Source organism: Rhinoraja longicauda, chromosome 9 (genome assembly GCF_053455715.1).
Source record: "Rhinoraja longicauda isolate Sanriku21f chromosome 9, sRhiLon1.1, whole genome shotgun sequence".
Classification (NCBI taxonomy): Eukaryota; Metazoa; Chordata; class Chondrichthyes; order Rajiformes; family Arhynchobatidae; genus Rhinoraja; species Rhinoraja longicauda.
In genome coordinates, this window is record NC_135961.1 from 287,947 (window position 1) to 311,221 (window position 23,275).

Below are 23,275 nucleotides of genomic sequence, written 5' to 3' on the forward strand. Positions count from 1 at the left end.
GCCCCTTGCCCCTGCCTTGGCCTTGCCCCTGCCTTGGCCTTGCCCCCTTGCCCCTGGCCCTGCCTTGGCCTTGCCCCTGCCTTGTCCTTGCCCTGCCTTGGCCTTGCCCCCTTGCCCCTGCCTTGGCCTTGCCCCCTTGCCCCTGGCCCTGCCTTGGCCTTGCCCTTCCCTTGCCCCTGCCTTGGCCTTGCCCCCTTGACCCTGGCCTTCCCCCCTTGCCCCTGCCTTGGCCATGCCCCCTTGCCCTTCCCTTGCCCCAGGCCCTGCCTTGGCCTTGCCCCCTTGCCCTTCCCTTGCCCCTGGCCCTGCCTTGGCCCCTTGCCCCTGCCTTGGCCTTGCCCTTCCCTTGCCCCTGCCTTGGCCTTGCCCTTCCCTTGCCCCGTTGCCCCTGCCTTGGCCTTGCCCCCTTGCCCCTGGCCCTGCCTTGGCCTTGCCTTTCTCTTGCTCCTGTCTTGGCCTTGCCCCCTGGCCCCTGGCCCTGCCCCCTTGCCCTTCCCTTGCCCCTGCCTTGGCCTTGCCCCTGGCCCTGCCTTGGCCTTGCCCCCTTGCCTCTGCCTTGCCCCTTGCCCCTGCCTTGGCCTTGCCCCTGCCTTGTCCTTTCCCCCTTGCCCTGCCTTGGCCTTGCCCCTGGCCCTGCCTTGGCCTTGCCCCCTTACCCTCTTGCCATGGCCCCTGCCTTGGCCTTGCCCCTTACTTGCCCCTGGCCCTGCCTTGGCCTTGCCCCCTTGCCCCTGGCCCTGCCTTGGCCTTGCCCCCTTACCTTCTTGCCCCTGGCCTTGCCCCCTTACCCTCTTGCCATTGCCCCTGCCTTGGCCTTGCCCCCTTGCCCTGCCTTGGCCTTGCCCCTTGCCCCTGCCTTGGCCTTGCCCCTGCCTTGGCCTTGCCCCTGGCCCTGCCTTGGCCTTGCCCCTGGCCCTGCCTTGGCCTTGCCCCCTTGCCCTGCCTTGGCCTTGCCCACTTGCCCTGCCTTGGCCTTGCCCCTGGCCCTGCCTTGGCCTTGCCCCTGCCTTGGCCTTGCCCCCTGGCCCTGCCTTGGCCTTGCCCCCTTGCCCCTGGCCCTGCCTTGGCCTTGCCCCTGCCTTGGCCTTGCCCCCTTGCCCCTGGCCCTGCCTTGGCCTTGCCCCTGCCTTGTCCTTGCCCTGCCTTGGCCTTGCCCCCTTGCCCCTGCCTTGGCCTTGCCCCCTTGCCCCTGGCCCTGCCTTGGCCTTGCCCCCTTGCCCCTGCCTTAGCCTTGCCCCCTTGCCCCTGCCTTGTCCTTGCCCCCTTGCCCTGCCTTGTCCTTGCCCCCTTGCCCTGCCTTGTCCTTGCCCCCTTGCCCCTGCCTTGTCCTTGCCCCCTTGCCCTGCCTTGTCCTTGCCCCCTTGCCCTGCCTTGTCCTTGCCCCGCCTTGGCCTTGCCCCCTTGCCCCTGCCTTAGCCTTGCCTTCTTGCCCCTGCCTTGTCCTTGCCCCCTTGCCCTGCCTTGTCCTTGCCCCCTTGCCCTGCCTTGGCCTTGCCCCCTTGCCCCTGCCTTAGCCTTGCCTTCTTGCCCCTGCCTTGGCCTTGCCCCCTTGCCCCTGCCTTGTCCTTGCCCCCTCTTGTCCTTGCCCCCTTGCCCTGCCTTGTCCTTGCCCCCTTGCCCCTGCCTTGTCCCCTTGCCCCTGCCTTGTCCTTGCCCCCTTGCTCCTGCCTTAGCCTTGCCTTCTTGCCCCTGCCTTGTCCTTGCCCCTGCCTTGGCCTTGCCCCCTTGCCCTGCCTTGTCTTTGCCCCTGGCCCTTGCCCCTGGCCTTGCCCTTGGCCTTGCCCCTGGCCCTGCCTTGGCCTTGCCCCTGGCCCTGCCTTGGCCTTGCCCCTGGCCCTGCCTTAGCCTTGCCCCCTTGCCCCTGGCCCTGCCTTGGCCTTGCCCCTGGCCCTGCCTTGCCCCCTTGCCCCTGGCCCTGCCTTGCCCCCTTGCCCCTGGCCCTGCCTTGCCCCCTTGCCCCTGGCCCTGCCTTGGCCCCTTGCCCCTGGCCCTGCCTTGGCCTTGCCCCTGGCCCTGCCTTAGCCTTGCCCCCTTGCCCCTGGCCCTGCCTTGGCCTTGCCCCTGGCCCTGCCTTGCCCCCTTGCCCCTGGCCCTGCCTTGGCCTTGCCCCTGGCCCTGCCTTGGCCTTGCCCCTGGCCCTGCCTTGGCCTTGCCCCTGGCCCTGCCTTGGCCTTGCCCCTGGCCCCGCCTTAGCCTTGCCCCCTTGCCCCTGGCCCTGCCTTAGCCTTGCCCCTGGCCCTGCCTTGGCCTTGCCCCTGGCCCTGCCTTGGCCTTGCCCCTGGCCCTGCCTTGGCCTTGCCCCCCTGGCCCTGCCTTGGCCTTGCCCCCTTGCCCCTGGCCCTGCCTTGCCCCCTTGCCCCTGGCCTGGCCCCCTTGCCCCTGGCCCTGCCTTGGCCTTGCCCCTGGCCCTGCCTTGGCCTTGCCCCTGGCCCTGCCTTGGCCTTGCCCCTGGCCCCGCCTTAGCCTTGCCCCCTTGCCCCTGGCCCTGCCTTAGCCTTGCCCCTGGCCCTGCCTTGGCCTTGCCCCCTTGCCCCTGGCCCTGCCTTGGCCTTGCCCCTGGCCCTGCCTTGGCCTTGCCCCCTTGCCCCCTGGCCCTGCCTTAGCCTTGCCCCCTTGCCCCTGCCTTGGCCTTGCCCCTGGCCTTGCCCCTGGCCCTCCCTCCCTCCCTCCCACCGTGCCGTGCCGTGGCGGTGACGTGCAGTGGGCGGTTCCTGTGCGGTTGCCGGGCTGCTTGTGACGAGCGAGCGCGGCGGGGTGAAAGTTGGCGGCGGGGCGGCTCTTCCTGTTTCACAGCTGCTTCCAACATGGCGGCGGCGGCGGCGGCGGCGGCCGAGCCCGAGCCCGAGGCCGAGTGGCTCGTTACCCGCGACGGCTGCCTGAGCTGCGAGGAAGGGCTGCGCAGCCTGGCCTACCACCCGTCCCTCAACGCCATCCTCGCCGTCACCAGCCGCTCCACCGTCAAAGTCATCGATGGCACCTCGGGCGCCGTGCTGCAGGTGTCCCGGTTAAATGGTGAGTCAGGCCGGGCCGGGCTGGGCCGGGCCGGGCCGCAGGCGTCTAGGCCTTCAGCACGCGCGGGTCGAGCTTGGGGACCGGCAGGGCAGGGCAGGGGAAGGGAAGGGAAGGGAAGGGAAGGGAAGGGAAGGGAAGGGGCAGGCGGCAGGCGGCGGCCATCGGAAGAAGCTCGGCCTGGGAATGACAACTGAGCCCGTGTGGGGAGGCGACGGCTGACATCGGGGAAAGTGTGCGAGCGGGAGTACCCAAGGCTTCATGCAACCCGTACAATTGGTTGTAAAAGCCCGAGCACAATCAGCAGAGTGGTGGTGGGTTGCTCATTTAAAGTCTGATGGTTTAAAAAAATGGGCCTGCGAGGATGGGGTGGAAATGTGTCACTGTAACAGCCCGAATCACCGATTGTACACCCGGCTTTCTGTTTTTCTCTCTCTTTATCATTTCCTCATTCACCAAGAATCGTGGTCCTTCAAATTGAGTAAAAACATTGTGTCACAGCGCTCATTTCTCAAGGCTCTAGGCATGAGACAGTACAAAATGGTCAACCATCTCAATGTGTAAACGATTGCAAATGTCCCAATTAGTATATACATCCTGAATGTTAAATATACTCACATTTACGCAAATTTTAATCTACACTGAAACATTTGCATGTATGGTGATGGAACTCATGTATACAGTGTGCATTGTATTGGGGCCTTTCATCATTTATAAATATTATAATTGTGTAATGCTAATAAAATATCACATATTGTGCATATGTGCACAATAATACAGTGGTAAATTTCTGCTTTACTGGCTTTTCAGTAATGTTAACATTTAATCTAAATGTGTAACCACATTTTTAAGATAAATTATTAATTATAGCAGTTACAAGAATCTAAGGGGGGTGTTATAATTGTACATCTAAATAAAATGTTTGCATTAAAAGATTTGGAAGTACAGTTTGGAAGTTGAGTTAGATAAAGCTCTAATCAAGGGAGATGGGGAGAAAGCAGGAATGGGGTACTGATTCTGGATGATCAGCTGAATGGTGGTGCTGGCTCGAAGGGCCTAATGGTCTACTCCTGCACCTATTTTCTATGTTACAGTAAATTTGGCCATCCAATATCCACAAGGGACGGGGGGAGGGGTGGGGATATTGGGATTGCTGGTTGCATGAATATATTGGTTTCATGAAAATTGCACAAAGGAAATCCCATACACAAGTATTTTATACATAAACCTTTCATTTAATTGGACTATATCATATTCTTTCAGATGATGTTTTCCACTGTAATTCTGTATTTTAAGTAAAAGCAGTATCAATGCAAAAATAAATTGAATACTCACCGCATGAATTTCCAAGTTTTCAGAATATAACTGTTAATTGCTCTACAATAGCCCTCCTTGTGCGTAAACATGAATAAACTGAAAGTATCACAAAATGTTGGAGTAACTCAGCGGGTCAGGCAGCATCTAGGAGAGAGGTAATGGGTGACGCTTCGGGTCGAGACCCTTCTTCAGACTGAATCATCTTCAATCATCAGTCTGAAGAAGGGTCTCGACCCGAAACGTCACCCATTCCCTCTCTCCTCGATGCTGCCTGACCTTTTGAGTAACTCCAGTATTTTGTGATACCTTCGATTTGTACCAGCATCTGCAGCTATTTTCCTACACTTGAATAAACTGAAAGAAACTTTTTGCATTTTGCATGATGGAGTGAAGTTTGCTGTTTGAGTTAATTTTCTTAAAAGCAATCTTTTGCTGGTTGCAGGAGAAATCTAGATGCATGAATAAAATATATGATTTTACTGTACTTTGCAGATGTGTTTCATGGTAAATAGTTCTGAGTGGAGTTTAATTCTATCAAGATTTTGTTACATGATTCATTTTTTGAAACTATATGGAGCAAATTATTTTACATGGTTCCTGAAATATTTAAGAAATATTTTCCCATGGAGCAGAATTGGACCATTTTGGTCCATTGAGTCTGCTCCGTCATTCCATCATGGCTGATCTATTTTTCCTCCTCAACCCCAATCTCCCTGTGACCTTTGACATCCTTATAAACAAGAGCCTATCAATCTCCGCTTTAAAAATACCCAATAACGGCCTCCACAACCTTCCGTGGCAATGAATTCCACAGATTCATCACCTTCTGGCTATTCTGGCTAAGAAATTCCTCCTCCTCTCCATTCTAAAGGTACGTCCTTTTATTCTGAGAATATGCCCTCCCACGGCTGTAAACATCCTTTTCACGTCCATTCTATTTCATTATTCAGCTGGTTTCAATGAGCTCCCCACTCATCCATCTAATGGCCCAGAGCCATTAAACACTCCTAATATTAAACCAAGCATCCCTGGGATCGTTCTCGTAAACCTCCTCTGGCAGCACATCAAACCTCCTCTGGCAGCACATCTTTCTCAGATAGGTGCTTACAATATACCAAATGTGTAGGAAGGAATTGCAGATGCTGGTTAACACTGAAGAAAGACACAAATGCTGGAATAACTCAGCGGGACAGGCAGCATCTCTGGAGAGAAGGAATGGGCGATGTTTCGGATCGAGAAACGTCACCCATTCCTTCTCTCCAGAGATACTGCCTGTCCCACTGAGTGACTCCAGCATTTTGTGTCCATCTTCACAATATACTAAATGTGGCCTGACCTGTGACTTTTAAGGCCTCAGCATTACAGAGATGAGGAAAAACTTTTTCACCCAGAAAGCTGTGAATCTGGAATTCTCTGCCACAGAGGCAGTGGAGGCCAATTCACTAGATGTGGTCAAGAGAGAGCTCTTGGGGCTAAGGGAATCAAGGGATATGGGGAAAAAGCCAGAACGGGTACTGATTATGGATGATCAGCCATGATTATGGATGATCAGCCATGATCATATTGAATGGTGGCTCGATGGGGCGAATGGCCTACTCCTGCACCTATTTTCTGTTTCTTGCATCCTTGCTTTTATTTTCTAGTCCTCTTGAAATGAATATGAACATTGCATTTGCCTTAAACTTTAACTTTATATTTTTGAACCATTAATATAATTTGAATCTGATTGTAGGTACTACCTATGTTAAAGTCGTGTTTAATGAACAAAATATGGAATCACATTTTTAAAATATGTCAGATTAAAGCTTGAGCAAAAACTTAAAGTTCTGGAGTAACTCAGCAGGTCAGGCAGCATCTCTGGAGAATATGGATGGGTGACATTTAAGGTCGGGACCCTTCAGTGGGGGGGGGGAGAAAGGTGAAAGATGTTGGGGGCGGGACAATGTCAGGCACGTGATAGGTGGATGCAGGTGAGAGGGGTTGATTGGCAGATGGGTGGACAAAGGCCAGAGAAAAAAGAGACAAACGACTAAGATAAGGTGAGAGGTGTGAATTATGAGGCCCGAGGAGGAGATGCAGGTGGAGGAGGAGGGAAAGGGGGCAAATGATTGAAGAAATGGGTGCGCATCAATGTGTTGGAAGGACCTGCAGATGCTAGTTTAAACCGAAGATAGACACAAAGCTGGTGTAACTCAGCGGGTCAGACAGCATCTCTGGGGAAAAGGAAAAGGTGACGCTTCGGGTAGAGACGCTTGTTCAGAGTGAGAGTCACGAGAAAGGAGAGAAATAAATGGTGATATGGAGAGATATGGAACAAATAAATAAATGATATGCAAAAAAGTAACAATGATAAAGGAAACAGGCCATTTTTTAGCTGTGGGCTAGGTGAAAACGTGTTACAGACAATGAGACTCAACAGCTGGTACAATAACTTGAGTGGGAGAGGCGTTGCAAAGGATAATTGAAGAAATCACTACTTCGACCGTTGGGGTGTAAGCTGCCCAAGCGAAATATGAGGTGCTGTTCCTCCAATTTGCGTTTGGCCTCACTCTGACAATGGAGGAGGCCCAGGACAGAAAGGACAGTGTAGGAATGGGAAGGGGAATTAAAGTGTTTGGCAACCGGAAGATCAGGTAGGCCCAGGCGGACTGAGTTAAGGTGTTCAGCGAAGCGATCGCCCAGTCTACGTTTGGTCTCCCCAATGTATAAGAGAGCATCAAGATTGGGCACAGGAAAGGAGGGGAAGGGGAGGGGGAGAAAGAAAGAGGGAGGGTTGTTTGTTGGTTGGTTACCTAAAATTTGAAAATTAAACATCGGGTTGTGGAGTTACCCAAGTTGAATATGAGGTGCTGTTCCTCCAATTTACATTTGGCCTCATTCTGGCAATGGAGGAAGCCCAGGACAGAGGGGTCGATATGGGAAGGGGAATTCAAATGGTTAGCAACTGGGAGATCCAGCAGGTCACGATGGACCGAGCGCAAGTATTCGATGAAGCAGCCGCCTAGTCTACACTTAGTCTTGCTGATGTAAAGGAGGCCACATCAAACGTATTGAATGCGTTAGATGAGGTAGAGGAGGTGCATTTTAACTGGAAGGGTCGCTAGATTCCCTGGATGGATGTGAGACCGGTGTCTCCAGTGGTTCGTTGGGTCCAGATTTAAAGCCTGTCTTTGGGGGGGGGAAATCTACAGCGTAGAAGTTTGCACAACGTCTGTGTGGTAGATGCTAAGAAACTATTAGTATGTAGATTTAAAAGGTTGTTTAAAACATAGAAACATAGAAAATAGGTGCAGGAAGAGGCCATTTGGCCCGTCGAGCCAGCACCGCCATTCATTGTGATCATGGCTGATCATCCACAATCTGTAACCCGTGCCTGCCTTCTCCCCATATCCCTTCATTCCACTAGCCCCTAGAGCTCTATCTAACTCTCTTTTAAATGCATCCAGTGAATTGGCCTCCATTGCCTTCTGTGGCAGAGAATTCCACAAATTCACAACTCTCTGGGTGAAAAAGTTTTTTCTCATCTCAGTGTTAAATGGCCTCCCCTTTATTCTGAGACTGTGGCCCCCTGTTTCTGGACTCCCCCATCTTTGGGAACATTTTTCCTGCATCTAGCTTGTCCAGTCCTTTTATGTCCCTTTTCAGAGACTTGGACACTGAAATTTAATCCAAAACTCTTGTGCTGTGCTGAGGTACACTGCGTAATTAAAGATTCTGTGTTACAGGGGAAATGTTACAATAAGGCCCTACCTGGCAGATGTAAAATCCTCAAAGTGAAGTGATTTCCATTGATTTCCATTGGCCTGGTCTACCCTTGGTGTCCAAACCATATTTGAATATAACAATTAGGAGCAATTGTACACAGGAGATGCAAGAAACTATAGGAATAGGAGTAGGTCAGTCAGCCCTTTGGGCCTACTTTGACTTTCAATAAGATCATGATCATCTGATTGTAACTTCAATTCTGTATTCCCGCCTACTTGCTGTAACCTCCCCCACCCTTTGGCTATCAAGAATCAATGTACCTCCACTTTAAACCTATTCGTAGACTTTGTTTCCGCAATCTTCTGAGCAAAGGTGTCCCAGAGATTATGATCCTTTGAGAGAAAATCGTTTGCTTCATAAATGTGTGACTCCTTCTCGTAAATAGCCAGCCATCTGTTAATCAGTGACCTCCTAATTCCTGATTGGTTCATAAGAGAAGGTGTTTTCTCCACATCCACCCTGTCAATACTCTTCAAGATCTCGACATTATCAAGTCATTATTATATTGTTTTTATCAGCACTTAGCTTCAAACAGATTTAGAAAACATAGAAAAACATAGAAAATAGGAGTGGGCCATTCGGCCCTTTGAGCCAGCATCGCCGTTCAATACGATCATGGCTGATCATCCACAATCAGTACCCCGTTCCTGCTTTATCCCCATATCCCTTGATTCTGTTGGCCCTAAGAGCTAAATCGAACTCTCTCTTGAAAGATTTCACATGATGACACAAGAAATGCAGATGCTGAAAACGTGAGCATAACACAAAGTGCTGGAGGAACTCAGCGGGTCAGGCAGTATCTGGAGGGATTGGACAGACAACTTTCGGATCACGATCCTTCTTCAGACTAATTGGAGTAGGGTGTAGAAAGCTGGAAAAGAGAAGTGGGGATGGGACAAAGCCAGGCAAGTGTTATATATAGGTTGGCACTGGTTAAGGGAGAGTGGGTGAGTGGTAGATGGGTGGAGTAAGTGACAAAAGCTGCACCTGAAAATAAGACAAAAGGACAGAAGAGGTGGAGTGAAATTTAGAGCCGAAAGGAGGGAAATGTGTGACGAGGAACTGGGGAAAATGGATTAAAGGGAAATGGGGACTGTCACAGGAAATGAGTGTGGGAAGGAGGGGAAAAGATGGTGGGAGGTGGAGGTGGAGGTGGGGGGGGGGTGGAGGTGGGTGGGGGGGGTGGAGGTGGGGGGGGTGGAGGTGGTGGGGGGGGGTGGAGGTGGGGGGGAGGGGAAGGTGGTGGGGAGAAGGTGGGGAGGGGGAAGATGGGGAAGGGAGGTGATGGGGTGGGAGTTGAGTACATACTAGAGTGGGGTGGGGGGGGGGCATGGGAAAGAACAGGGGTGAAGGGGAGGGAGTTTACTTGAAATTGGAGAAATCATATTGAGTTGTAACCTACCCCAGCAGAATTTGAAGTGTTGTACTTTGTTTTGCATGGCTTCAATCTAGCAATGGAGAAGGTCAAGGGCAGAAAGGTTGGCATAGGAATGGGAAGTGGAGTTAAAATGGTTAGCCACTAGGACGCGTGTTGCATCTATTGAGGTTCGTGTCACCAGTCACCATCAGCAGTCACATCTTCCACTCCCCACAACTTTCTGCTTTCTGAAGAGACTACTCCTTCCATAACTGCTTGTTCATTTATCCTTTTCCACCCATCCTGCCTCCTCAGTAATTTCCCCTGCAACTGCAGATGTTGTAGCCCCTGTTCCCACGTCTCATCTCTCACCGTTCAGGCATCGAGATGACCTTCCATGTGAGGCAAAGGTTCATGTGCACATCTTCAGATCTCGTCTACTGCATTCTGTGCTCCCGATTGATTGATACTTTATTATCACACATGACATGTCACAGTGAAATTCTTTGTTTTGCATACCGTACACGTTATGCAAAGAGTCTCCACGAGTAGGGTGCTGACAAACATAACATAGTCTCCAATTGCCCCTCTTTGTTCTCTCGGCATTCCCCCGCCCCCACAGAGGGTTATGGTGAAAGGGTGTTCTTCTGGCTGGAGGTCTGTGGGCCAGTGGATTTCTGTGCAGGGACCTCTGTTGTTTTTGATGTATATTAAACAATGTGGAAGTAAATGTAAATGAATTAGTTGGTAACTTTGCAGAAGACACCACAGTTGGTGGATATGCAGGCAGTGAAAAAGACTGTCAAAGTATACAGTGGTAGACACAAAATGCTGGAATAACTCAGTGGGTCAGGCAGCATCTCTGGAGAGACGGAATGGGTGACGTTTTGGGTTGAGACCCTTTTTCAGTCTGAAGAAGGGTCTCGACCCGAAACGTCACCCATTCCTTCTCTCCAGAGATGCTGCCTGACCCACTGAGTTACTCCAGCATTTTATGTCTACCTTCAATTTAAACCAGCATCTGCAGTTATTTTTCCTACAAAGTGTACAGTGGGATATAAATCAGATACAAGAATGGGTGGAGAAATGGCAAATTAAGTTTTAATCTGAACAAGTGTTAGGTTTTGCACTTTGGGTGGTGGAATGAATTGAATTTAAACAGTTTATGGTAAGATCCTTAACAGTATTGATGTACAGAGGAATCTTGGGGTGCATCGTTTCCTGAACGTGGCAATGCAGGTAGATAGAGTGGTAAAGGTGTATGGTATATTTGCCTTCACCAAGGTGGTGGTGGAGGTCATTGGATATAAGAGTAAGGAAGTCATATTGCAGATTTATAACTTTGGTTAGGCTGCATTTGGATATGTGTGCAGTTGATCTATTACAAAGATGTGAAGACTTTGGAGAGGGTACAGAGAGGTTGGGTAGACTTGGATTGTTTTCTCAGTAATGATAGAGGTTGAGGTAGTCCTGATGGAAGAATATATATTTATGAGACGGATAGATAGGGTTTGCTATCACCACCTTATTTCCCAGGAAGAATATATCTGACTAGAGGGAATAGCTTTAAGGTGAGAAGGGCAAAGTTTAAAGCAAATGTGCAGGGCAATTGTTTTTTTTAACAGTGTGGTGGATGCCTGGAATGTGCTGTTGAGTGGTAATAAACATAGAAAATAGGTGCAGGACGAGGCCATTTGGCCCTTCGAGCCAGCACTGCCATTCATTGTGATCATGGCTGATCATCCACAATCAGTAACCCTGCCTGCCTTCTCCCCGTATCCCTTAATTCCACTAGCCCCTAGAGCTCTATCTAACTCTCTTTTAAATTCATCCAGTGAGTTGGCCTCCACTGCCTTCTGTGGCAGAGAATTCCACAAATTCACAACTCTGGGTGAAAAAGTTCTTTCTCATCTCAGTTTTAAATGGCCTCCCCTTTATTCTTAGACTGTGGCCCCTGGTTCTGGACTCCCCCAACATTGGGAATATTTTTCCTACATCTAGCTTGTCCAATCCTTTTATAATTTTATCCATCTCTCGATAAAGGCAGATGCAATTATGGTATTTAAGATGCTTTTAGATGGCCACATGGATATTCAGGGAATGGAGGGATATGAGCATACGCAGGCAGTGGTGATTAGTTGAACTTGGCATGGACATTGTGGACCCAAGCGCCTGTTCTTGTAATGTACTGTTTGATGTTCTATGTTAACTTAATCATATGCCCAGCCAATGACATTCAGAATCCTATGTCAATTTGACTCTTGCTTTTGAGCAAGCATTGAATCCCGGTGATAATTGAAATAGCTTTGCTGCCTCAAAGCTCCAAGGACCTAGATTCAATCCTAGCCTTTGGGAGAATTTGGAAACTGTACACAAACAGAACAGTGACTTGTTGGTCTTTGCTGGGTGCTCTGATCTCTTCCCACATCCTGAAAATGTGCTCCTGACAATTAACCTGAAAGGTTAATTGGCTACTGTAAAATACCCATTGTGGACTTGGTTTGTTGATAGTAGTGCTGTGTTTGATTCAGTTCATCTTCATGAACAAGTTGCATCTTAATATTGCAAAAATAAAACAATTTTCCCAAACAATCTTTCATTACCCAAAAGTGTGCAAAATTTCAATTGCTGGACAAATTGAGACCTGCCCAACTGGATGGTAGTGAAGGAACTTTGAGGTTGTTTTGGATGCCTGATCATGTCCCCCTGACCTGTTGAGTTACTCTAATAATAATGTTGTGTAAGAAAATAACTGCAGATGCTGGTACAAATCAAAGGTATTACAAATAGATAGTTCCTCTGTCCCTCTCTTCCCTTCCCCCTTCCCAGTTCTCCCACTGTCTCTACCTATATCCTTTCTTTGTCCCGCCCCCCCCTGACATCAGTCTGAGGAAGGGTCTCGACCCGAAATGTCACCGTTCACCACATCTTATTCCGTCGCCTCCGAGCCTTTTTTCATGGGAAGGAGTCCTCACCCCCCAGTGATGACCCCTTCTCCCGTCTCCAGCCCCTCCTCTTGGACTCCCCCAGTTGGCCAACTACCCTCACTAGAACTTTTCATCTCCAACTGCCGGCGTGACATTAACCGCCTCAAATTCTCCACTCCCCTGACTCACTCTAACCTCTCCCCTCCTGAACGTACAGCCCTCCACTCACTCTGCAACAACCCCGACTTACTCATCAAACCCGCTGACAAGGGAGGTGCTGTGGTAGTCTGGCGTGCTGACCTCTACCGGACCGAGGCCAGACGACAACTCTCAGACACCTCCTCCTACTTATCCTTGGACCATGACCCCACCGACGAGCACCAGACCTTAATCACCAACACCATCACTGATCTCACCAATTCCGGCGCTCTGCCCTCTAATACCTCCAACCTTATCGTTCCCCAGCCCCGCAAGGCCCGATTTTACCTTCTCCCCAAAATCCTGGCAGACCCATTGTTTCTGCCTGATCGTGTCCCACCAAATTAATTTCCACCTACCTCGACTCCATCCTATCCCCCTGGTCAAATCCCTCCCCACCTATGTCCAAGACACCTCACATGCTCTCCGTCTCTTCGATAACTTCCGGTTTCCAGGCCCCCACTCCCTCATCTTTACCATGGATGTCCAGTCACTCTACACTTCCATCCCCCACAAGGATGGTCTTTAAGCCCTCCGTTTCTCCCTCGACCATAGAACCAGCCAATCTCCATCTACTAACGCTCTCCTCCGCCTAGCAGAGCTGGTTCTTACCCTCAACAACTTTTCCTTTGATTCCTCCCACTTCCTCCAAACCCGAGTAGCTATGGGCACTCGCATGGGCCCTAGCTATGCCTGCCTCTTTGTTGGGTATGTCTTTCAACACCACCTCTCAGTCAGCCTTAACCAGCCTGATCTCCCGGTGGCTGAGAACTTCAACTCCCCCTCCCACTCCCAGTCTGACTTTTCTGTCATGGGCCTCCTCCAGGGACATAGTGAGGCCCACCGGAAATTGGAGGAACAGCACCTCATATTTCGCTTGGGCAGCTTACAGCCCAGCGGTATGAACATTGACTTTTCTAACCTTAGATAGTTCCTCTGTCCTTCTCTTCCCCTCCCCCTTCCCAGTTCTCCCACTGTCTTCCTGTCTCCACCTAAATCCTTTCTTTGTCCATCAGTCTGAGGAAGGCTCTTGACCCGAAATGTCACCCACTCCTTCTCTCCAGAGATGCTGCCTGACCTGCTGAGTTACTCCAGCATTTTGTGATACTAATAATAATGTTTGTGTTTTTGAGGAAGGGGTGAAATTGGCATATTTGACAAACCATCAAGAGTATCATTCTAAAGTGATATGAAAGTGGTTTGAAAGCGAAATTTAGTTTGGTAAGTGCATATGCAGTTCCTCCCCATTTAGTGGGAAGAGCTAAAATTCTGAGACATGCCTGCAATTGACATTCCTTCTCTCCTGAGATGCTGCCTGACCTGCTGAGTTACTCCAGCATTTTGTGAATAAATACCTTCGATTTGTTATTTTCTTATATTATTCTTCTTTCCTTAATTATTTGTGAGCTTGGTGTGTAGCTACTTTTAATGTTTGAGAGCAGAGACAAAGTTGGTTCTGTGTAGTCCTACAGAATCTGGACTGAGTGAATCACAGATTTCAGTTTTGTTTTTATAGTACCAAGCTTTTGAAACTCCTAGGTTGTATAATGGATTAGGCAAATAAAATGGAGTGCCAATTTAAAAAGGTGGTTAATTTGGAGAAATCTGTCAATACTGTTACTTTAACAGCATGTATACGGAACAAGAATTCATGAAAAATTCAACAGCATGTTTTTGTCATCAATGTAGCATTATTTTAATGATTTGTCTTTTCCATTGTGTAATTTAATGCTGTCTCTAATTTCCAATAGATCAGTGATAAAATGAATGTTGACCAGCTTTTCGGTTACCATGGCTATCTTTGTGCCTGATTCTCAGAGACCCAGAAATCTTTCATTGGTGGCTTTAAATGAAAACATTGCTCTTCCATTGCTGTAGGCGAACTTTATTGTAGTTGAAATTGTAATAGCTTCCACAAATCTAACGTGATACAATATCTTAAACCTTTTATCAGCCACCAAAATAGAGGATATGAATTTTGCCACGATATGGATATTGCATGATCTGCATTTCTGCATGGGAAAAGGTGAATGACCTGAGATACATGAGCTTTCACATTGTACAGTTTAAATGGTGGTAATCAAATATTTCCCTTTTCGTGCCAGGTGCTGGACATTTTAATGAAGGAATGGTATTAATGATAAGTAGATATCTTTCAAAGTAGGTGTAAAATTTAGAATGATGCTCTTGATGGTTTGGCAAAGCCAATTATTCCCACTTTCCTGCATTGCTTTGCAACTCCCCAGCTGTGGATTCCATAATCGTACAGTTCTAAAGCAGGGGCCCTTCAGCCCACCAACTCTCCACTGACCATCAAGCACACATCTACAAATAATCCAATGTTTTGCTATCTGGGGATTTTTGTATCATTCTTGTTCATTTCTATTTATGGATGATTAAATGTTCTTTATTTTACCATGTCACTATAGGCAGCATTTTAACTGAGGTTAGAAGTGATAGGGAAGATGGATATTGGCCAAGCATTGTCAAGTGGGACTGCGTAGATGGACATCTTGGTTGGCATAGGCAAGTTGGGCCAAAGGGCCTGTTCCATGATGTATGACTGACTTGCACCCAACAGCCTTGCCAAAATTAATAAAATCTAGTATCCAATCCATCTCTGCTTGGAGTAAAATCAGTCTGCAGCTGCATTTTGCTTGCTTTCCTCCCTGTCTCTGTCTTTATCCGTCAGTCTGACAAAAGGGTGTAGTTTAGTCCAGAGATACAGCGTGGAAATGGGCTCTTTGGCCCAAGTGGTCTGCACTGACCAACAATCACTCGTACACTGGTTCGATGTTATCCCAGCACGATGAAACGTGCATGTCTTTGGAATGTGAGAAGAAAATGGAGTACCCAGAGAAAACCCATGCCTCGTGGGAAGAACGTTCAAACTCCGGACAGTCAGTACCCATAGTCAGGATTGTATCTGGGTCTCTGGCGCTGTAAGAGAGCAACTCTACTGTTGCAGCACTGTGCCACCCTCCATTTTTGAGGAAGGCATTGGTATTGGTACACCCTTTAAGTTACACTGGTGGGTTTATGTAGATTGGCAGGGGGATAAGATCTTATGAGGACCGCCCCGAATCGCAGGGCTTGGGTCAGCCCGCCGCGGACCTTTCACCATCCGGCACGGCTTGGAATAAGCTGCGGGATTTTCTCCGCCCGGCGGGGGCTTCAATGTCGGGAGCCACGACCGCCCCGACGTGCCAACTTCAACAGCCTGACCGCGGGAGAAGACGGCAGGGGAAGAGAAAATACATTCTGGCCTTCCATCACAGTGAGGAGGTGACTGGAGGAGACTCACTGTGATGGATGTTTCTTTTGTTTGGTGTTGGTTTATGATTGTATGTGTTATTGCATATTTTTATTGCTTATTTTTATTGGCCTTATTGTTGGACTGTGGGTAATCTTTCATTTCACTGCGCATTTATGAGTATGTGACAAATGTGTATGTGTATGTGGCAGGTTAGAGGTTAGATGTTTTTATGGAGGGTGATGAGAGAAAGTATAGAGGAGAAAGTATAGAGGACAGAATAGGCAGAAGAAAGGCAGAGTGTGTGGAAGGAATGTTGGTTTGGATTGCACCTATTTTAATACAAGGGGCCTGACGGGTAAGGCAGATGACCTTGGGGCATGGATAGGTACATGCAGCTGGGTCGTTGTAGCCTGGTTAAGAGACGGCAGGACTGACAGCTCAATGTTCCAGGGTTCAGATGCTTCATGAGGGACAGGGTTGAGGGATGAGGGAAATTGAGGCTTTAGTTCAGATCAGTTTAGTTTATTGTCACGTGTATCGAGGTATAGTGAAATTTTTTGTTGCGTGCTAACCAGTCAACAGAAAGACAAAAAGATGGAGTTAAAGGGAAAGCAAGTAAAGGGATAGTTAACGACCCTGGAATAAACAGGAAAGAAAGCTCACAAAGGGATAGGAGAGTATGGCCAAGTGTAATAGGAATGGAATTGAAAGTATTGTATATGAATGCATGAAGTATAAGAAGTAAAGTAGATGAGCTTGAGGCTCAGTTAGAGATTGGTAGATATGACATTGTGGGGATTACAGAGAAGTGGCTGCAGGAGGATCGGGCCTGGGAACTTAATATTCAGGGTTATACATCCTATAGAAAGGACAGACAGGTGGGCAGAGGAGGTGGGGTAGCTCTGGTGAGGGACGAAATTCAGTCCCTTGCGAGGGGTGACATAGGGACTGATGAGGTAGAGTCACTGTGGATAGAGTTGCATAAAATATGCAATAACACGTACAATCATTTACCTGAATTGTAAAGGTAAGAAGACACTAATTGGAGTTATCTACAGACCCCTAAATAGCAGCCCGGATGTAGGGTGTAAGTTGCAGCAGGAGTTAAAGCTGGTAACAAAGGTAATGCCACTGTGGTGATGGGGGATTTCAATATGCAGGTAGACTGGGAAAATCATGTTGGTTCTGGGCCCCAAGAAAGAGAGTTTGTAGAGTGCCTCCGAGGTGGATTCTTAGAGCAGCTTGTGCTGGAGCATAGAAACATAGAAACATAAAAAATAGGTGCAGGAGGAGGCCATTCGGCCCTTCGAGTCAGCACCACCATTCATTGTGATCATGGCTGATCGTCCCCAATCAATAACATGTGCCTGCCTTCTCCCCATATCCCTTGATTCCACTAGCCCCTAGAGCTCTATCTAACTCTCTCTTAAATCCATCCAGTGATTTGGCTTCCACTGCCCTCTGTGGCAGAGAATTCCAGAAATTCACAATTCTCTGGGTGAAAACGTTTTTTCTCACCTCAGTTTTAAATGGCCTCCCCTTTATTCTAAGACTGTGGCCCCTGGTTCTGGACTCGCCCAACATTGGGAACATTTCTCCTGCATCTAGCTTGTCCAGTCCTTTTATAATTTTTTATGTTTCTATAAGATCCCCTCTCATCCTTCTAAACTCCAGTGAATACAAGCCTAGTTTTTTAAATCTTTCCTCATATGTCAGTCATGCCATCCCAGGGATCAATCTCGTGAACTGCCTCAATTACAAGGATGTCCTTCCTCAAATTAGGAGACCAAAACTGTACACAATACCCCAGATGTGGTCTACCAGGACCCTATATAACTGCAGAACCTCTTTACTCCTATACTGAAATCCACTTGTTATGAAGGCCAATATTCCATTAGCTTTCTTCACTGCCTGCTGTACCTGCACGGCAACTTTCAGTGACTGGTGTACAAGGACACCCAGGTCTCGCTACACCTCCCCCTTACCTAACCTAACTCCATTGAGATAATAATCTCTCGCCTACCAGAGAAAGGGCAATTCTGGATTTAGTGTTGTCCAATGAACCAGATTTGATAAGAGAACTCGAGGTGAAGGTAGTGATCATAATATGATTCATTTTAATCTGCAACTTGAGAGGGAGAAGGTTTAATCGGAAGTGTCAGTGTTGCAGTTGAACAAAGGGGATTATGAAGGCATGAGAGAGGGGCTGGCCAAGGTCGACTGGAAAGGGATCCAAGGAGGAATACCAGTGAAACAGCAATGGCAGGAATTTCTGGGCATAATCCTGAAGATACAGGATCATTTAATTTCAAAGCAGAAGAAAGATTCTAAGGGGAGTAGCAGGCAACCGTGGCTGACAAGAGAAGTTAGGGATGGAATAAAACTAAAAGAAAAGATGTATAACACAGCTAAGAGTAGCAGGAAGCTAGAGGATTGGGAAACCTTCAAAGGACAACAGCAGGTAACAAAACGGGCAATACGGCCTGAAAAGATGAATTATGAGGGGAAGCTAGCCAAGAATATAAAGAAGGACAGTAAAAGCTTCGTTAGATATGTTAAGAGAAAAAGATTAGCAAAGACAAATGTGGGTCCCTTAAGGCAGACACGGGTGAAATTATTACAGATAACAAGGAAATGGCAGAAGAGTTGAACAGGTACTTTGGATCTGTCTTCACTAAGGAAGACACAAACAATCTCCCATATGTACAAGAGGACAGAGGATCTAGGGGGATAGAGAAACTGAAAGAAATTTGCATTAGGCGAGAAATAGTATTGGGTAGACTGATGGAACTGAAGGTTGATAAATCCCCAGGGCCTGATGGTCTGCATCCTAGGGTACTCAGGGAGGTGGCTCTAGAAATAGTGACGCATTGATGATCATTTTCCATTGTTCAATAGATTCAGGATCAGTTCCGGTGGATTGGAGGATAGTTAATATTATCCCACTTTTCAAGAAATGAGCGCGAGAGAAAACGGGGAATAGAAACATATAAACATAGAAAATAGGTGCAGGAGTAGGCCATTCGGCCCTTTGAGCCTGCACCGCCATTCAATATGATCATTGCTGATCATCCAACTCAGTATCCCGTACCTGCCTTCTCTCCATACCCCCTGATCCCTTTAGCCACAAGGGCCACATCTAACTCCCTCTTAAATATAGCCAATGAACTGGCCTCAACTACCTTCTGTGGCAGAGAATTCCACAGATTCACCACTCTGTGTGAAAAAAAAGTTCTCATCTCGGTCCTAATAGACTTTCCCCTTATCCTTAAACTGTGACCCCTTGTTCTGGACTTCGCCAACATCGGGAACAATCTTCCTGCATCTAGCCTGTCCAACCCCTTAAGAATTTTGTAAGTTTCTATAAGATCCCCACTCAATCTTCTAAATTAAAGACCAGTTAGCCTGACATCGGTGGTGGGGAAGATGCTGCAGTCAATTATTAAAGAGGTAATAACGGTGCATTTGGATAGCGGTAAAAGGATAAGACCAAGTCAGCATGGATTTATGAAGGGGAAGTCAAGCTTGACTAATCTTCTGGAATTTTTTGCGGATGTGACAAGTAAAATGGATGAAGGGGAGCCAGTGGATGTAGTGTATCTGGACTTTCAGAAAGCCTTTGATAAGGTCCCACACGGGAGATTGGTGAGCAAAATTAGAGCACATAGTATTGGGGTAGGTGTTGACATGGATAGAGAATTGGTTGGCAGACAGGAAGCAAAGAGTAGGAGTAAGCGGATCCTTTTCAGAAGGGCAGGCAGTGGCAAGTGGAGTGCTGCAAGGCTCGGTGTTGGGGCCACAACTGTTTACCATATATATTAATGATTTGGATGAAGGAATTAGAAGTAACACTAGCAAGTTTGCAGATGACACAAAGCTGGGTGGCAGTGTGAACTGCGAAGAGGATGTTAAGAGGTTGCAGGGTGACCTGGACAGGTTGAGTGAGTGGGCAGATGCATGGCAGATGCAGTATAATGTAGATAAATGTGAGGTTGTCCACTTTGGCGGCAAAAACAAGGAGGCAGATTGGTGTCAGGTTAGGGAAGGGGGAAGTACAGCCTTGTACACCAGTCACTGAAAGTTGGCGTGCAGGTACAGCAGGCAGTGAAGAAAGCTAATGGCATGTTGGCCTTTATAATGAGAGGATTTCAGTGTAGGAGTAAAGAGGTTCTTCTGCAGTTGTATAGGGCCCTGGTGAGACCACGTCTGGAGTATTGTGTACTGTTTTGGTCTCCTAATTTGAGGAAGGACATCCTTGTAATTGAGGCAGTGCAGCGTGGGTTCACGAGAGTGATCCCCTGGGATGGCGGGACTGTCATATGAGGAAAGATTGAAAAGAGTAGGCTTGTAGTCACTGGAGTTTAGAAGGATGAGAGGGGATCTTATAGAAACATATAAAATTATAAAAGGACTGGACAAGCTAGATGCAGGAACAATGTTTCCGATGTTGGGGGAGTCCAGAACCAGGGGCCACAGTCTTAGGATAAATGGGAGGCCATTTAAAACTGAGGTGAGAAGAAACTTTTTCACCCAGAGAGTTGTGAATTTGTGGAATTCTCTGCCACAGAGGGCAGTGGAGGCCAAATCACTGGATGGATTTAAGAGAGAGTTAGATAGAGCTCTAGGGGCTAATGGAATCAAGGGGTATGGGGAGAAGTTGGGAACAGATTACTGATTGTGGATGATCAGCCATGATCACAATGAAGGGCCAAATGGCCTCCTCCTTCGCCTATTTTCTATAAATCTATAAAACATGATTATAATCGAGCCATTTACAGTGTTTTGATACATGATAAGAGAATAATGTTTAGTGTGTAAAGCCAGCAAAGTCCGATCAAGGATAGTCCGAGGATCACCAATGAGGTTGGTAGTAGTTCAGCACTGCTCTCTGGTTGTGGTTGGATGATTCTGTTACCTGATAACAGCTGGGAAGAATCCGGAGGTGTGCGTTTTCACACTTCTATACCTTTTGCGTGATGGGACAGGGGAAAAGTGGGAGTGGCCAGGGTGCGAGTCGTTCTTGATTATGCTGCTGGCCATGTCGAGGCAGTGTGAAGTATAAATGGTCAATAGAAGGGAGTTTGGATTGTGTGATGGTCTGGGTTGCGTCCACAATTCACTGCAATTTCCTGCGGTCTTGGATGGAGCTGTTCCCAAAACAAGCTGTGATACATCCTGATACAATACTATAGATGTTTTAGTCAAGAGTATGGAGGAGGCATGGGACAGGTATAGGCAACTGGGATAAAGTGGATCCCTGGAGGAGTTTTTGGAACAAAGGAGCAAACTAAAAGGAAATTAGAAGGTCAAAAAGGGGACAGGAGATAGCTCTGGCAGATAGCATTAAGGATAATCCCAAGAGATTTATGTACATAAAGGGACAAGGATAAACAGAGAGGGAGTGGGACCATTCAGGAATCAGAACGGTCAACTGTGTGGAGCTAGAGGAGATGGGCAAAGTCCTCAAAGAGTATTTTTCCTCTGTATTTACCAAGGAGAAAGACATGAGGATTAAGGAACTTGGGGCAATGAATGGAAGTGTCTTGAGAGCAGTCAGTATTACGGTCAAAGAGGTGCTGAAGGTCCTGACGCCTATAAAGGTAGACAAACCTGGGTCGGACCAGTATCCCAGGACATTATGGGAAGCCCTGGCTGAAATTTACAAGTTGTCATAAAATACAGGAGAGGTGCTGGAAGACTGGAGGGTGGCAAATGGTGTGCCTCTATTCAACAAGGGCTGGTGGGAAATAGCTGGAAACTATAGGCCAGTGAGCTTAACATCTGAAGTTGGAAAGAATACTTATGGGTATTCTGAGGAATAGGATATACATGCATTTCGATGCATGATTAGGGGTAGTTAGCATAGTTTTGTATGTGGGAGGTCGTGTTTCACAAATCTGAGTTTTTGGAGGTGTGACCAAAAAGGTTTACGAGGGCAGAGCTGTCGATATTTATAAATGGATTTCCACAAAGCATTCGCCAAGGTTCCAGATGGTCGGCTGCACTGGAAGGCTAGATCGCATGGGTTCCATGGAGAGATAGCTGAATGGATAGAAAATTGGCTCCATGGAAGGAAGCAGAGGGTGATGGTGGAAGGTTGCTTCTCAGACTGGAGGCCTGTGACTAGTGGTGTGCCTCAGGGTTCGGTGCTGGACCCGTTACTACATCATCTACATCAGTGATTTGGATGAGAATGTACATGGCAAGATTAGCAAGATTGCAGATGATACAAAAGTGGGTGGTATTGCGCACAGTGAAGATGGATGTGAAATATTGCCGGGACATAGTGGGCCATGTCCAACAAGGCCGAGGGGGCTTTGGCCTGGGAGCAATGAAACCTACCTGGCAAAAGGCCACTCCAGCTGAACGTCGGCACCTGGTGGTGGAGGAGGTGTGCTGCCAAGAAGAAGCAGCCAGGTGTGCCGAAGCCATATCCCAAGCCAAGCAAAGCCGCTGGATGAGGTGGGATGGCGTTGAGAGGAGGAAGATCACATGGAGTGAGCTGTGGAGCATGGAGTCAAGTATGTTGAGTATTATCAGAGCCACATATGACGTCCTTCCCTCTCCCACAAACCTAAATCTTTGGCTGGGAGAGGATCCAGCCTGCCCCCTGCGTGCAGTTCCAGCAAACCTCAAGCACATCCTGGTCGGTTGTAAGACCAGTCTAACACAAGGCAGATACACCTGGCGATACAACCAGGTGCTGAGGTGTTTGGCAGCTGCACTCGAGTGCAAGAGAGTTACCACCAACACCTATGCCTATCAATGCCCAGATAACATTCCCGCAAATACCATCCTTCATCCGGGAAGGAGAGAAACGGAAGACTACCACCTCGCCTCTCAGCTCATGCCCACTAAAACGCAGCCAGGGATTGGGAAATGCATGTTGACCTAGGCCAGAGGCTTTCCTTCCCAGCTGAAATCGCAGCTACCAACCTGCGACCAGACCTCGTCCTCTGGTCCAGCTCCTGTCGGCGTGTTTACATCATTGAGCTGACGGTCCCCTGGGAGGAGGCTGTGGACGAGGCATATGAAAGGAAAAGGCTGAGATATTCCAACCTTGCAGTAGAGGCAGAGGAGCGAGGTTGGAGTGTAAGAGTGCGTCCAGTGGAGGTGGGGTGCAGGGGCTTTGTAGCCAGTTCCACCGCAAGGCTCCTGAGGGAACTAGGAGTCAGAGGGCAGGCCCAAAGGAGGGCAATCAAAGAACAGAGCAGTCACTGGCTGTGGCTGAAAAGAAGAGATGCTTTCTGGGCTGCCACGTGACCATCTAGAGGCTAACCATAAGACACACACCCAGGTCTGATCACCTTGCGGTGGGCCTGCCTCGACTGAGGGTGTCTTGTGATAAAAGGCTGAAACACCCAGTGATGTTGAGATACACAACTGAAGATGTGTCTGAATGGTAGCAACATCACCTAGTGGTCACCCCCAAGAACAACACCAGTC

General features: G+C 48.4%; 1 protein-coding gene across 6 annotated transcripts in view; it reads left to right on the forward strand.

The window, feature by feature from the left end:
• Nucleotides 1–2,796: 2,796 nt before the first annotated feature.
• The window catches only part of birc6 (baculoviral IAP repeat containing 6), a 356,853-nt gene continuing 336,374 nt past the window's right edge, over nt 2,797–23,275 (forward strand). For all 6 annotated transcript variants that reach the window (XM_078404650.1, XM_078404651.1, XM_078404652.1 and 3 more), the window contains exon 1: nt 2,797–3,012. In XM_078404650.1, the coding sequence (XP_078260776.1) occupies nt 2,805–3,012 (208 nt within the window). In that variant the 5' untranslated portion in view covers nt 2,797–2,804. The remainder of the gene's footprint in view (nt 3,013–23,275) is intronic.